Source organism: Grus americana, chromosome 29 (assembly GCF_028858705.1).
Source record: "Grus americana isolate bGruAme1 chromosome 29, bGruAme1.mat, whole genome shotgun sequence".
Lineage (NCBI taxonomy): Eukaryota > Metazoa > Chordata > Aves > Gruiformes > Gruidae > Grus > Grus americana.
The window spans coordinates 2,210,162-2,224,544 of record NC_072880.1 but is presented as its reverse complement, the minus strand read 5'-3'; the positions used below and the strand labels follow the sequence as shown (position 1 = coordinate 2,224,544).

The window sequence follows — 14,383 nt, the reverse complement described above, 5'->3', positions numbered from 1 at the left end:
TTTTTTTTTTTGTTTTGGTTTTTTTTTTTTTTTAGTTGCTAGACTCCATCATATATGTTTGATAAAGGTGTAGGGTTAAATATCTACATAAAAATTACAAAAAACGAGACGGTGGCGGATCCTTTCTTTGTCGCGTTCGCTCTCGGGTGGGTCACGGTCACCTCAGTCCCGAGGGGATCCCACGGGGGGGCGGGGGGGGGGGGGGGGTGTCGGTGGCTGAACCCCCGTTCTCCTCCGGGGACCCGTCGTGAGGGGATCCCGTGGCCGTGTGTGTCCTCCCCCCCCCGCCGTTGTCCGTGGTTCCGTCCTACCCTGGGGCTTCCCCACGGGCGGGCGAGTCCAACGCGGGCTCCCGGGGGGGGGGAGGATGAGGGAGGGGGAGGGACTCAGGTGTTCGGCCCCGCCCCTGGGAGGGCCCTGCCCTTATATAGCCCGGCCCTGGGCGGGGTTTCACCCTAGCCCCGCCCCCGGGTGGGAGGGTCCGGCGTTTGGCCCCGCCCCTGCCCGGGCATTCTCACCTCTTGGCTCCGCCCCCGTGAGGGCCTTTGGCGTCCGGCGGAAGGGGCGGAGCCTCGCGCCATGCCGTGCGCCCGCGCCGGGGGGCGGCTGCTCTTCGCGGGAGCCTCGCGCCGACACCGGGTGCGCTCGGACCCGCCCATCCCCCACCCCCCCACCCCCAATCCCTCCCCCCCCCTCCCGGGACCGCGGCCTCCAGCCCCTCCCCCCCTCCTCCCCCTCCCTTTCCCCGTACCCCCCCGGTGACCTCTGCCCGCCCCCGGTCCCCAGGTCTCCGGCCCGGCTCTCCCGCCCCCGTCCCTCTCCGAGCGGCTCCGGCTCTTCCAGCAGCTGCGGGCGGCGCAGGAGCAGCGCGATGGACCCGGCCGCCTCCCCCCGGGGACCCCCATCCGCATCGCCCTGCCCGGGGGGGGCCGCCTGGCCGGCCGGGCCCTACAGACCACCCCCTTCCAGGTGGCCGCGCAGCTGGGGTACGGCCGGGCACAGCACGGGGGCCACCGGGTCCCCACCGGGTCCCCACCGGGTCCCCACCGGGTCCTCACGATGTCCCCAGGGTCCCCATGGTGTCCCTATTGCCTCCACGGGGTCCCCACCGTGTCCCGAGGGTCCCCACGGGGTCCCCACTGTCCCCACCGGGTCCCCAGCGTCCCCACGGGGTCCCCATGATGTCCCCACGATGTCCCCACTGTGTCCCCACGAGGTCCCCACGGGGTCCCCATGATGTCCCCACTGTCCCCACTGTGTCCCCACCGTGTCCTCACGATGTCCCCAGGGTCCCCACTGGGTCCCCATGATGTCCCCAGGGTCCCCACGGGGTCCCCAGCATCCCCAGAGTGGCCCTATGGTCCCCACAGTGTCCCCTGAGTCCCCGCAAGGTCCCCGCTATGTCCCCACGGGGTCCCCATCATGTCCCTATTGCCCCCACGCTGTCCCCACGAGGTTCCCCACCATGTCCCCAGGGTCCCCACAATGTCCCCACTGTGTCCCCACGGGGTCCCCATGGTGTCCCTATTGCCCCCACGAGGTCCCCACTGTCCCCACGGGGTCCCCAGCATCCCCACAGTGGCCCTATGGTCCCCATGGTGTCCCCAGGGTCCCCACGGTGTCCCCACGAGGTCCCCACTGTCCCCACAAGGTCTCCACCATGTCCCCAGGGTCCCCACGAGGTCCCCACTGTCCCCATGAGGTCCCCACGTGGTCCCTATTGTTCCCACCATGTCCCTCTTGACCCACCATGTCCCCATTGCCCCCGTGAGGTCCCCAGGGTCCCCACGTTGTCCCCACAGTGTCCCCAGCATCCCCACAGTGGCCCTGTGGTCTCCATGGGTTCCCCAGAGTCCCCACCGTGTCCCCATTGCCCCCATGAAGTCCCCACCGTGTCCCCATTGTCCCCAGGAGGTCCCCACAGTGTCCCTATTGTCCCCACAGGGTCTCCAGCATCCCCAGAGTGGCCCTATGGTCCCCACAGTGTCCCCACAAGGTCTCCATCATGTCCCCATGAGGTCCCCACCACGTCCCCAGGGTGTCCACCATGTCCCCATGAGGTCCCCAGGGTCCCCACCGTGTCCCTATTGTCCCCGCCGTGTCCCCACGAGGTCCCCATTGTCCCCACCGTGTCCCCTCTGCCCCCGCGCGTTCCCCACGGTGTCCCCTGGTGTCCCCGCAGCGGGGGCCTGGCGGAGGCGGCGCTGGTGGCCCGGGTGAACGGGACCCTCCAGGACCTCGACCGGCCCCTGGAGAGCGACGCCGACCTGGAGCTCCTCGACTTCTCCACGCCGGAGGGACGGGCGGTGAGCGGTGTCCCCCCCCCTCCTCCACTACAGCGTGTGCGTCCCCGCGTGTCCCCCTCCGTGTCACACCCCCCCCCCTGCTCCGTGTCACCCCCTCCCCAGGCTTTCTGGCGATCCGGCGCCTGCGTCCTGGGCGCGGTGGCGGAGCGGTTTTACGGGGCGACGCTGTGCAGCGCGCGGGCCACGGAGGACGGCTTCTTCTGCGACGTCCACATGGGCGACAGGTAAGGAGGACGCGGTGAGGGGCGGAGGGGGGACACACACACACACACACGACACACGGGGACCCCCCTCGGTGGGGTCTGGCGTCCCCAGCCCGTCCCCCCACGCCCGCAGGACGGTGCAGCGCGACGAGCTGCCGGCGCTGGAGGACGCTTGCGTGGCTTTCGCCCGCGCCGGGCATCGCTTCGAGCGCCTGGAGGCCACCCGGCAGCAGCTGGCCGAGCTCTTCGGGGTGAGACACCCCCCCACCACCGCCACGGCGCGTCCCCTCCTTGGGGGGGAAGGCGAGGGACCCCAGCTTGGGGACACGGGGACCCTCGTGGTTGGGGTTCTGGACCGGGGGATGCTAACGGGGAGCGGTGTCACCCCCGCTCGGTGTCACCCCCCCCCTCTGTGTGTCCCCCCCCCCAGCACAACAGCTTCCAGCTGCAGCAGATGGAGGAGGAGGTGACGTCCCCTACGGCCACCGTCTATAGGTGAGCGCGGGGAGGGGGGTGGGGGAGGCGCGCCGGGGGGGGGGGGGTCCCCAAATCCGTCCTCACATCCGTGCGTCCCCGCAGGTGCGGCCCCCTGCTCCAGCTCTGCCGCGGCCCCCTCCTCCGGCACACGGGGCTGATCGCGGCCCTCCGCGTCCTGACGGTGGGTTATTGGGGGGGGGGGGGGTGACCCCCAGGCATCCGGACCCCGCTGATTTGTGTCCCCCACCCCACCCCCACCCCCCGGCAGAGCTCGGCAGCGTTTTGGCAAGGGGCCGGGGGTCGCCGGTCGCTGCAGCGCGTCGCCGCCGTCGCCTTCCCCAGTGCCCAGGATTTGGCCGACTGGCAGCGGGCGCAGGATGAGGCCGCCCTGCGGGATCATCGCCGCATCGGTCGGGTACGCCCCACGCCGGGGTGGGGGGGGGGGTGTTATTGGGGGGCTACCGGTGACCCCCCCCTCCCCAGTAACGCCTCCCCCCCCCCACTTTCACCGCAGGAGCAGGAACTTTTCTTTTTCCACAAGCTCAGCCCCGGCAGCTGCTTCTTCCTGCCGCGCGGCGCCCACATCTACAACACCCTCGTCGACTTCATCAGGGTACGGCCCCCCCCCTCACCCCCCCACCTCCGCCCTCGGGGGGGGCGTCACCGTCACCTCCGCGGGGGGACGAATCGGTTTCTACCTCTGCCCCCCCCCCCCCTTCCCCTCAGACCCCGCCGTGCCCCGTCCCCGCGGCACCCGTAACCGCGCCGGGGCTGGGGGGGGGGGGGCGGTTGATGTCCCCGCAGAGCGAGTACCGGGCGAGGGGTTTCTCCGAGGTGGTGACCCCCAACGTGTTCAGCCCGCGGCTCTGGGAGCTCTCGGGGCACTGGGACCACTACAGCACCCACATGTTCTCCTTCGCCGTCGGCACCGAGACCTTCTCCCTCAAACCCATGAACTGCCCGGCGCACTGGTGAGCGGACGGACGCGGGGAAGGGGAGACGCGGCGGCGAGGGGGCGGGGGAAAACGCGGCTGACCCGTCCGTCCGTCCGTCCGTCCGCAGCCTGATGTTCGCTCACCGGCCGCGGTCGTGGCGGGAATTACCGTTACGCTTGGCGGATTTTGGGGTGTTGCACCGTAACGAACCCCCCGGTACTTTAACGGGGTTGACCCGAGTGCGGCGATTCCAGCAGGACGACGCTCACATCTTCTGCGCCATGGAGCAGGTGACTCTGTTTGTGTGTGTGTCCCCCCCCCCCCCCAAAAAAAAATCCGATGTCACCCCGCCACCCCACCCTCTCCCTTTTTTGCTCACGACCCGTTTCCCAGCTGGAGGACGAGATCGACTCCTGCCTGGATTTTATCCGGACCGTTTACGCCGTGCTCGGCTTCTCGTTTCGCTTGGCGCTTGCCACTCGCCCCCCGGGATTTTTAGGGGACCCCGAGACTTGGGACCGCGCTGAGCAGGTTGAGATGGGGTGGGGGGGGGGAAGGACGACGGACGGATTTTCCCACCCCGTCGTCCCCCCCCTTATTTTGACCCCCCCCATTTTATCCTTGCAGCATCTGGAGCGGAGTCTCCGAGTTTTCGGGGAGCCCTGGGAGCTGAGTCCGGGCGACGGCGCCTTTTACGGCCCTAAAGTAAGAAATTTTAGGGGGGGGGGTTCCCCGAAGGGTCCCGGTTTGCCCAAAGGGCAAACCGGGACCCTTCGGGGAACCCCCCCCCCCCCAAATTTATTCCCCGTAGATCGATATCCGGATCCGGGATGCGCTGGGACGGCAGCATCAATGCGGCACCATCCAGCTGGATTTTCAGATGCCGGAGAGATTTGGGTTGGAGTACGCCAGGTATTGGGGGGGGCACAGCAAAATTGGGGGGGGGGGGGGGGGAGAGAAAACCCCCCCACACACACTTGACGCTGGTTTTCCCCCCCCCCCCCCCATTCTTCAGTGCGGCGGGGGGGTCGGTGCGGCCGGTGCTGATCCACCGAGCGGTGCTGGGCTCCGTGGAACGTATGGTGGCCGTGCTGACCGAGAGCTGCGGCGGCCGATGGTGAGGAGGAGGAGGAGGGGGGTGTGGGGGGGTGTACCCCCAAAAGTGACCCGAGAGGGACAAACCGGGATCCTTTGGACCCCCACCCCCCCAAAAAAAAAAAAAAAATCTCACTTTGGGGCTGTAAAAGGGACATCACCCCCCCCCCCAAATTCTTGGGACCCCCCCCCATTCCCCCGGGCCCCTCATCCCCAGTGTCACCCCCATCTCAGGGCACACCCCCCCTCCAGTCTTGGGGACACCCCCCTCCCCACCACCCCCCCCCAATCCTTGGGGACCCCCCCTCCCAATCCCCAGGACAGTCCCCCAATCCCAGGGGTACCCCCATCCCTGGGTCACCCTCCACCCCCCTCAATGTCACACCTCCCTGTTACCCCCCCCCCCCCATGATGTCACCCCCCCATGTCACCCCCCAGGCCGTTCTGGCTGTCCCCGCTGCAGGCCATCGTCATCCCGCAGGCGCCCGAAGTCGAGGACTACGCCCGGGAGGTGAGTGTGCCCCCCCGTGCCCCCCCATGTGCCACCCCATGTCCCCTCTCATGTCCCCCCATCCTCAGTCCCCCCCATCCCTCCGTGCCCCCCACCCCTGTGTCCCCCCATCCCCTCCCTGTGCCCCCCCAAGTCCCCTCTCATGTCCCCCCACCCCCCCCGCGCCCCCCCGTGTCCCCCCCATGTCCCTCTCATGTCCCCCCCATCCTCAGTCCCCCCATCCCTCTGTGCCCCCCACCCCCATATCCCCCCATCCCCCCGTGCCCCCCGTGTCCCCCCCGCGCCTCCCTGTGCCCCCCCATGTCCCCCCCCATGTGCCCCCCATCCTCAGTCCCCCCCATCCCTCCATGCCCCCCATGTCCCCCCCCATGTCCCCCCCATCCTCAGTCCCCCCATCCCTCTGTGCCCCCCGTATCCCCCCTGTGCCCCCCCCATGTCCCCCCCCGTCCCTCTCATGTCCCCCCCATCCTCAGTCGTGTCCCCCCCCTCCGTGCCCCCCCCATGTCCCCTCCCGTCCCCCCCCCCGTCCCCCCCATCCTCAGTCGTGTCCCCCCCCCCGACGCCGTGGGCAGGTGCAGGCGGTGCTGCGGGGGGGCGGCGTGGTGGCCGACCTGGACGGGGACACGGGGGCCACCCTGGCCAGGAAGATTCGCCGGGCACAGCTCGCCCACTACAACTTCCAGCTGGGTAAGGGGGGGGCACACACGGGGACCCCCCCCACCCCCCCAGCACACAGACCCCCGGGACCCCCCCGGCACCTGGGACCGGCTGTGCTGAGTCAGCAGCACCCATCACCCCCCCACCGGAACCTGGGGGCTGCTGGGGGGGAGCACTGGGACCCCCCTGGGACCCCCCCTGGGACCCACCGGGCTCCTTCGGGGACCCCCCCTGGGACCCCTCTTGGGACCCCCCCTTGGAACCCCCCAGGCTCCTTCTGGGACCCCCCGGAACCCCCCTGGGACCCCCCCTGGGATTCTGTGAGACCCCACCTTGGGACCCCCCCCAAGACCCCCCCGACTCCCCTTGGGACCCCCCCAGGACCCCTCTGACACCGCCCCTTGGGCCCCCCCATCCTTTTTGACCCCCGGGACTGCTCTGGACCCCCCCCCCAAGACACCCCCCTCCCCCCTTGGGCCCCCCCCCGGGTGGGGCTGTGGGTGCCCCCCCCATGGCTGTGGGTGCCCAACACAGGTGGGTGCTGCGGGGTGGGGGTGCATACACACGGTAAGGGGGACACAGGGTTGGGGTGGGGGGGGCACACAGGGGCGGGGGGGGCCCCCCCCCACCCACGCTCCCCCCCCCCCCGCAGTCGTGGGCCGCCGGGAACGCGCCCGCCGCACCGTCAGCGTCCGCACGCGGGACAACCGGCAGCTGGGGGAGCGCGACCTGCACCGGGTGCTGCAGCGGCTGCGCGAGCTGCGCGACGCCCGCGTCCCCGACGCCGAGGAATGCTTCTGACACCCCCCCACCCGTGTCCGTGTCCCCCCCCCCCCACTCGTGTCCGTGTCCCCCTGACACCCATTAAAGTGCTGAGACTGGGGCAGCTCGGTGCATCTCCCAAGTGTCCCATGTCGGGGCGGGGGGGGGGGGGGGAGCAGGACACCTGGGGTCCCCACCCGGATACTTGGGGGGTGTCGTGTCCCCCCCCCCCCCCCCGGACACCCGGGTCCCTCCCACCCGGGATTTCCCCACCCGGACGCCTGGGTCCCCCCCCCCCCTCCGTGGGTTTGGGGGGGGGGGGGGGTTGCGCAAACCCGCGTCACAGGGCGTTGGGCAATCGCGGGGGGGGGCTGGGGCTGGTTCCCCCCCCCCCCCCTCCACCCCAACCCGGCACCTGCCCAAAAGTTTGGGCTCAGCGCCGGGCAGGATGCGGCCGTGCTGGGGGGAATGGGGGGGGGCCCCCCCCCCCGCGTGTCGTGGGGTGAAGGGAGGTGACCGAGGCCGTGACCCCCTGGGTGGGGGGGGGGAACACAGGAGCTGAGGACCCCCCCTGTCCCCAAGGGGGGGGGGGTCATCCCTGGGTGCCCCCCCCATGCAGCGCCGGGGGTGACTCAGCGGGTGGGGCAGTCCCCAAAACGGGGCAAAAACCGCAAAAATCTGGCAGCTTCCCCTGCCGGGACGGGGGGGGCCAGGGCTACCGGGGGGGGGGGGGGGGGCTGGGGCCTCCGGGGGTGCGGGGGGGGGGGGGGGGGGAGCCACACACACAGAGGGGCCAGGACCACCGCGGCGTCCCCAGGCCGGGGCGGTTGGGGTCAAGGTCACGGTCACGGCCCTGTTTGGGGGGCGCAGCCCAGCACCCCAAGTTTTCCCCCACACCCCCCCCCCACACCCCCCCCCCTCCTTCCTCCTCTCCCCGGTTTTTTCCCCGTCCCAGCTCCGACGTCAGGCCGTGACTCAGCCCCGCAGGATGCGGCCCCGCGCCCGCCCCGGCCCTTCATAAGGCCCCGGAGCCGCCGGTGGCCCCACAGCGCCCGACGCCATGGCCGCCCTCGGCCTCCTCCTCCTCCTCCTCCTCCTCGGCGCCGCCGGTGAGTCCCGCGGCCCCCACCGGCACCAGGGGCCCCCCCACACCCCCCCACCCCTGCGCGGCTCGGTCCCACACCTGGGTCCCCCCCCCCCCCCCCGGACACCTGGGTGCCCTCCCAAACACCTGGGTGCCCCCCCAGACACCTGGGTGCTCCCCCCGGACATCTGGGTGCCTCCCCGGACACCTGGGTGCCCCCCCCCCCCCCGGACATCTGGGTGCCCTCCCAAACACCTGGGTGCCCCCCCAGACATCTGGGTGCCCCCCCCCGAACACCTAGGTCCCCTCCCTGCACATCTGGGTGCCCCCCCGGACACCTGGGTGCTCCCCCCGGACACCTGGGTGCCCCCCTGCACATCTGGGTGCCCCCCCCGGACACCTGGGTGCTCCCCCCGGACACCTGGGTGCCCCCCTGGACATCTGGGTGCCTCCCCGGACACCTGGGTGCCCTCCCAAACACCTGGGTGCCCCCCCAGACATCTGGGTGCCCCCCCCGAACACCTAGGTCCCCTCCCTGCACATCTGGGTGCCCCCCGGACACCTGGGTGCTCCCCCTGGACACCTGGGTGCCCTCCCAAACATCTGGGTGCCCTCCCTGCACACCTGGGTCCCCCACCCAGACACCTGGGTGCCCCCCCGGACACCTGGGTGCCCTCCCTGCACATCTGGCGGCTCTCCCAGGTGTTGGGGTCCCCTTCCCAAACATCTGGGGCCCCTTCCCGGGTGTTGGGGTCACCTCCCCAGACACCTGGGGCCCAACTGGGATACCTGGGGTGCCTCCCCCGCCATCTGGGTGTCCCCCCCCCGGACACCTAGGTCCCCTGCCCGCACATCTGGGTCCCCTCCCCGAACACCTGGGTCCCTCTCCCCATTGGGGGGGCTCCAAATCTGTGGGATCAGGGTGTCCCCACTTGGGTCCCCCCTCCCCAGGTGGGGGTACCCCCCGCTGACCTTTCTGTATTCCTCCCCCCCCCCCAAAATGACAGTGGTGGCACCGGAGCGACACCAGCACATTGCACAGGAGAGCCTGGTCCTGCGGCACCCCCACATCGAGCAGCGTATGGGGGGGCACCCAGGGGTGGGGGGGGGGGGGGGCACCCAAGGGCGGGGGGGGGCATGGAAAGAGCCAGGGTTGGGGACAGGGCGGGGGGACATGGGGACAGGGAGTGTTGGGAATGGGGGGGGCACGGGGACACGGATGGGGGGCACGGGTTGGGGGGGACATGGGTGAGCACCTTGGGGGGGGGGACATGGATGGGGGGACACGGGTTGGGGGGGACACGGGGTGGAGGGGACATAGGGAACATGGGGACAGCGAGGGTTGGGGATGGGGGGGGGACACACTGCAGGGACAGGGAAAAAAGAGGATGGGGGGGCACATAGGGACAAGTGTCGGCTGGGGACAGGGCAGTGGGGACACCCCCACCGTGTCCCCACCCCCCCCCCCCCAACCTTGCAGTGCTGCAGGAGGAGCAGGACCCCCCGCTGCCCCCCGACATCCTGGCGGCAGCGGCCGGCGCCACCCCGGCCCCGCGCTCCCCCCACATCTGGGCCAGCGCCCTGGACGGTTTCCCCCCCGCCTGGCCCGTGGCCGCCGCCGTCACCCGTCACTGCCGCCAGCCCCCCAGGACCCTTCCGACCCCCTCGCTGCCCCCCACCGCCTTCGCCCACCTCCGGCGGCAGGCGGCCGCGCTCGACGCCCTCCAACCCCGCCTCAACGCCTGCTGCCGCCGCAACGCGCCGCTGCCCTGCGCCCGCCGAGCCGTGAGTGCCGGGGGGGGGGGGACAACAACGACATGGACACGGGGGGACGGGGACACACACTGGGGGGGTGCGTGGGGGGGGGGTCTGACCCCGCTGTCCCGCAGTGGACGGACGTGCTGGATGGATTCTGCACCGACGAATTCGGGGTGAAGACGCGGCAGTTCCACTGCTGCCGGCAACGCGGCGCGGCACGTCGCCGTTGCTTCGCCCAAGGGCCCGACGCCGTGGCCGCCGCTGCCACCGCCGAGGCCGCCGCCGCCGTTGTCACCGCTTGGGAACCGGTCACCGAGCCGCCCTTTCCCCCCGGTGAGCCCACCGTCACCAACATGGGGAACATCTGCGGGTTGAGGGAGCTGCGTCCCGGCCGTCCCGGCCCCACCGGCCCCTCCGGTCCCCGCGTCCGCCTGCGGCTGCGTCTGGAACGCGACTACGGCCGCTGCTGCCGCAACGGGAGCCTCGCCTGCGCCCACGCCGCCGTGAGTGACGGGGGGGGGACGGGGGGACACGGACACGCACGGGGTGGGGGGGGTAAGGAGGGACCCCAGGTGTCCGGGTGTCTACGGGAGGGGACGCCGGTGGCACCCAGGAATTGGGGAGGGGACCCATCCCATGGTTTTTTTGGGAGGGACCCAGGTGACAAAGAGGGACCCAGGTGGCACCCGGGGGGGGCCCCCAGGGATGCAGGAAGGGATCCAGGGGTGGAGAAAGCAGGGAGGGGACCCAGACATCCGGGGAGGGGACGTGGGTGTCCCGGGAATGACCCAGGTGACCAGGGAGCGACCTAGGGGATGGGAGGGACCCAGATATCCGGGGAGGGGACACCCAAACATCTGGGGGGGACACCCAGACATCCGGGGAGGGGACACTCAAACATTTTGGGGGGGGGAACACCCAGACATCCGGGGAGGGGACATGGGTGTCCCGGGAATGACCCAGGAGACCGGGGAGCGACCTGGGGGCTGGGAGGGACCCAGGTGCTGGGGGGGGGACACAGGGACAGGGACAGGACACCCCAGCCATCTGGGGGGGCCCCAAGGTGTCTGGGGGGGGGGGGGGGAGGAGGAACAGGACCCCCCAGGTGTCCAGGGGGTGACCCAGACATCTGGGGAGGGGACTCAGGTGCCCGGGAGGGGGGGGCCCAGACATCGGGAGGGACCCACAGGTTGGGGGAATACGGGGGACCCCCCCCCCCCCAAGGCATCCATTCCCCCCGGCTGACCCCCCCCCCCCGCAGTGGCAGAAGGGGCTGGAGCGGTTCTGCCGGGAGGAATCTGCGGTGAAGACCCGGCAGCACCGGTGCTGCCAGCACGGGGGGGGCCGTGCCCGGGGCCGCTGCTTCGCCTCGGCCGCCCCCCACCCCGGCTACGACCGGGAGCTGCACAACATCAGCCTGGCCCGGCCCGGCCCCGCGCTGCTCCGCTCCCTCTGCGCTCCCACCCTCCTGCTCACCAAGAGGTGGGTGCACACCCCACCCCCCCCCCGACACCCCAACACCCCCCGAAGGACCGCGGCGGGGGGGGGGGGCGGCAGGGACCCAGAATCTGGGACCCTCCATTCCCCCCCGCCCCCCCCCGCCGCTATCTCACAGGGGACCCAGACATCCAGGACCCCCCATAAGGGAGGGGACCCAGATATCTGGGGACCCCAGCTCCCCCCCCCCCGCAGGAGGTGACATCCCCCCCCCCCGTGTCTGTCCCCCACAGGCGCCCGGTGCCGGAGCTGCTGGGGGCCGTGACAGCCGCGTGCTGCCCGCTGCCCCCCGAGGAGCGAAGCGCCTGCGCCCACGAGCAGGTGAGTGCGGACAGGGGGGTCCTGGGGGGGGGGGGGGGGGGGGCCAGCGGCTCTGAGGGACCCCCCCCAAAACCACCCTGACCCCCCCCATTTCCCCCCCGGTTGTCCACAGCTGTCCCAAGGCATCGCCACCCTCTGTGCCACCCCACGGGACGCCTGGCGGGACCCCCAGGGCTGCTGCTCCCGGCGGGACCCTGAGCGACGCCGCTGCTTCGACGCCGAGTACCTGGCACAGGTCACCCTGGGGGCCGCCGTGGCCCCCCCGCCCCCCGACCACCACGACGAGTAACCCCCCAAAATCCCACCCCCCCCCGGGCGAGGGGGACAATAAAGCTCCTGTGTTGTCACCTCCGAGCGCCTCAGTGTCCCCAGTGTGTGTGTGGGGGGGCCGTGCCTCAGTTTCCCCATAGCGAGGGGTGTCCCCCACCTCGTGCCTCAGTGTCCCCACAGCGCGGGGTGCCCCCCCCCCCCATTCTCGGTGTCCCCACGGGGCCCCACTCCACCCCCGCAGGCCCCGGGGTGTGTCGGGGTGTTGGGGTGTTTGCGGTGTCGGGGTGTGCCGGGGCCCGGGTGTGACGCGCTGTTTGTATATTGGGGTGCGCCCTGGTCACCGCAGGGACCCGATGGCCGGGGCAGCCCCCACCCAGTGCTGCCCCCCACCCCCCCCCAGCGCAGGGGGGGAAGGGGACGTGGGTGTCGGGAGGGGACACGAGTGGATAAGCACGGCCTTGTGTCCCCTGGGGTGTCCCTGTGCCCCCCCCACAGCGTCACTGTCACCCGTGTCCCCCACAGTGCCATGACACCAGGGCGACCCCACGTGTCCCCTGGGGTGTCCCCACAGTGTCCTCATGTCACCCCCCATCGCCCTGGGGTGTCCCCATGACCCCTCGTGTCCCCACAATACCCCCCCGGGTGTCCCCATGCCCCCCCCAGGGTGTCCCTGTGTCCCCAAGATCAGCAATGAGGAAACCGAGGTGTGGGAGGGGGCTGGGCAGGCCACCCTGGTCTCCCAGCTGCACCCCTCTTCTTGCACCCCCATTTTTACCTCCCCCTCTTGCACCCTCTTCCCCCCCCTTGCCCTTCCTTTTCCCCCCTTTTTTCACATCCCCCTTTCTGTACCCATTTTGCCCCGTTTTACGCTCTGCCACCCCGTTACGTATGTCACCCCCCCACCGTGCCTCAGTTTCCCCTCCAGCAGCTCGGGGGCCCTGGGGGGGTGTTTGGGGGGGCCCTGGGGGGTGTTTTTTTGGGGGGGGTCTCCCACACATCCCTCCTCTTCCACCCCACCCGTCCGTCCCCGCATCCCTCTGCCCCCATACGCTCCAGCCATCTACTGCTGTCCGTCCGTCTGTCCCTTCTCGCTGTTACATTCCTCAGCGAAAAAAAAAGGTTTACACTTTAATAATTAACATTTACGGACAGCAAAAACGCTCACTTTTTCCCTTTGGGAGCTTTTAAGAGCAATTAGGCCCATCCGCATGTTTCGGACAAACGAACTTCTCTGAGGGAAGAATCTGGAGCGTTGAAAGCGCATTAATTTTGTGTTTTTATCCAAAATTTATTGACAGCAAGATGGGTGGGGCTACGGGGACAGTACGAAAGTCACGTTTGTGATCGGGGCTCACGCACTGGGGTCGGGCCGGGACGCGCAGCCCCTGCTCTCCAGCTCTGCGCTGCCGTCTGCGCGAGTAGCCCCATCCATCCCCCGCCGCCTTCGCTTAATGTTGCTTTCGTCTGAAGGAGCAGCCTGAGAAAGGGGAGAAAAAAAAATTAAATATACGCCGTCAGAAACACTTCGGCCTCTTTAAATCCCTTCCGTGAGGCCATCTCCTCCTCCCACCAACCCAAATTCACCAGGTTTTGCCTTATTTTAAGGGGAAAGCGCCCATAACGTGGTGCTTTTTGTAATTTTCCAGCCCCAAAGAGCCACCTCGGGTTCAAATCTCGCTGCAGGGGACCCCGTAAACCGCCCCCCGCCCCCCCCCCCGGGGGTGTTACCCACCTTCTGTCAGCCTCGCCTTGCCCCCCGTGGGCTGGCACAGCACGGTCGAGCAGCCCACGCACAAAACAACGGTCTGAGCGTGGCTAAACACCGTAGTGATCTTGTAGCAACCTGCCGGGAAAGGGAAAGGTCTGAGGGGAGGCGGACACCGGGACCCGTTACCGTTCCCGCCCCCCCCCCCCCCCGGTCCGTTGCCCTACCCGGGCACTTCACATCCATGAAGTAGGAATTCGGGCTCTGCACCAGCCGCTTCTTCTTGTGTTTCCTCTTCTCCTCCTCGGGGGAAGGGTGCAGCAAATCCTTCGCCAGCTGCGGGAGACAGTCCCGGTTAGCGCCCGGTCCCTGCCCGCCGCCATCTTGGGGGGCCCCGCTGTGGAGATGGCGGCGGTCACGGCCCACCCCGCGGCCCCGTCGGGCCGATAACCGACCCCGTCGGTGCCTGTTTCCCCTTTTCCCCCTACTCTCCAACCCTCCTTCCCTCCCGTGCGGAGGCGTGGGGCTCCGCTGGGGCCCGGGGAGCGGCCCGGGGCCGGTACCGGACTCACAGGCATGTTGGCGTGGATGCAGCCGCGACCGAAAAGGGGCCAAACCGGAAGCGGGAGCCGCTATATCCGCTACGGGGGTTCCCCGCACGGGCGGAAGTGAGGCGCGGCCGCGGGGCGGCGCCATGTTGGGAAGGGCGGGGAGGGAGGCCATGTTGGGAAGGTCGGCTGTGGCGCCGCCATATTGGGAGGGGCGCCGATGGCGGGAGGAGGCGGGGGGGGAGTCGTGACGT

At 70.2% G+C, this 14,383-nt stretch overlaps 3 protein-coding genes across 3 annotated transcripts; 2 read left to right on the top strand and 1 right to left on the bottom strand.

The window, feature by feature from the left end:
* Nucleotides 1-553: 553 nt before the first annotated feature.
* TARS2 (threonyl-tRNA synthetase 2, mitochondrial) lies at nt 554-7,067 on the top strand. Its single transcript, XM_054806339.1, has 18 exons — nt 554-639; nt 787-986; nt 2,183-2,306; nt 2,409-2,530; nt 2,643-2,760; nt 2,940-3,004; nt 3,089-3,167; nt 3,255-3,401; nt 3,501-3,599; nt 3,791-3,957; nt 4,049-4,211; nt 4,315-4,452; nt 4,549-4,626; nt 4,733-4,833; nt 4,937-5,038; nt 5,455-5,527; nt 6,100-6,214; nt 6,837-7,067. The coding sequence occupies exons 1-18, from the start codon at nt 580-582 to the stop codon at nt 6,983-6,985; spliced, it is 2,100 nt and encodes a 699-aa protein (XP_054662314.1). The 5' UTR covers nt 554-579; the 3' UTR covers nt 6,986-7,067.
* An 834-nt stretch (nt 7,068-7,901) lies between these two features.
* On the top strand, nt 7,902-11,957 carry ECM1 (extracellular matrix protein 1). Its single transcript, XM_054806367.1, has 7 exons — nt 7,902-8,055; nt 9,038-9,109; nt 9,511-9,815; nt 9,920-10,291; nt 11,050-11,270; nt 11,519-11,606; nt 11,719-11,957. The coding sequence occupies exons 1-7, from the start codon at nt 8,007-8,009 to the stop codon at nt 11,893-11,895; spliced, it is 1,284 nt and encodes a 427-aa protein (XP_054662342.1). The 5' UTR covers nt 7,902-8,006; the 3' UTR covers nt 11,896-11,957.
* Nucleotides 11,958-13,143: 1,186 nt separating this feature from the next.
* RPS27 (ribosomal protein S27) lies at nt 13,144-14,276 on the bottom strand. Its single transcript, XM_054806473.1, has 4 exons — nt 14,154-14,276; nt 13,809-13,917; nt 13,609-13,719; nt 13,144-13,353 (listed from the first exon to the last, which is right to left on the bottom strand). The coding sequence occupies exons 1-4, from the start codon at nt 14,157-14,159 to the stop codon at nt 13,325-13,327; spliced, it is 255 nt and encodes an 84-aa protein (XP_054662448.1). The 5' UTR covers nt 14,160-14,276; the 3' UTR covers nt 13,144-13,324.
* Between the last annotated feature and the right edge of the window lie 107 nt (nt 14,277-14,383).

What these genes read in the sequence shown, in the direction of transcription:
- TARS2 (XM_054806339.1), top strand. Translation starts at nt 580, where the DNA reads ATGCCGTGCGCCCGCGCCGGGGGGCGGCTGCTCTTCGCGGGAGCCTCG. An exon ending in CGGCCCTCCGCGTCCTGACG is followed by an intron (nt 3,168 to 3,254) that starts GTGGGTTATTGG and finishes ACCCCCCGGCAG; the next exon opens with AGCTCGGCAGCGTTTTGGCA. An exon ending in GCGCCTTTTACGGCCCTAAA is followed by an intron (nt 4,627 to 4,732) that starts GTAAGAAATTTT and finishes TATTCCCCGTAG; the next exon opens with ATCGATATCCGGATCCGGGA.
- ECM1 (XM_054806367.1), top strand. Translation starts at nt 8,007, where the DNA reads ATGGCCGCCCTCGGCCTCCTCCTCCTCCTCCTCCTCCTCGGCGCCGCC. An exon ending in TCGCCTGCGCCCACGCCGCC is followed by an intron (nt 10,292 to 11,049) that starts GTGAGTGACGGG and finishes CCCCCCCCGCAG; the next exon opens with TGGCAGAAGGGGCTGGAGCG. An exon ending in GCGCCTGCGCCCACGAGCAG is followed by an intron (nt 11,607 to 11,718) that starts GTGAGTGCGGAC and finishes GGTTGTCCACAG; the next exon opens with CTGTCCCAAGGCATCGCCAC.
- RPS27 (XM_054806473.1), bottom strand. An exon ending in CATGGATGTGAAGTGCCCGG is followed by an intron (nt 13,720 to 13,808) that starts GTAGGGCAACGG and finishes CTTTCCCGGCAG; the next exon opens with GTTGCTACAAGATCACTACG. An exon ending in CAAGGCGAGGCTGACAGAAG is followed by an intron (nt 13,354 to 13,608) that starts GTGGGTAACACC and finishes CCCCTTTCTCAG; the next exon opens with GCTGCTCCTTCAGACGAAAG.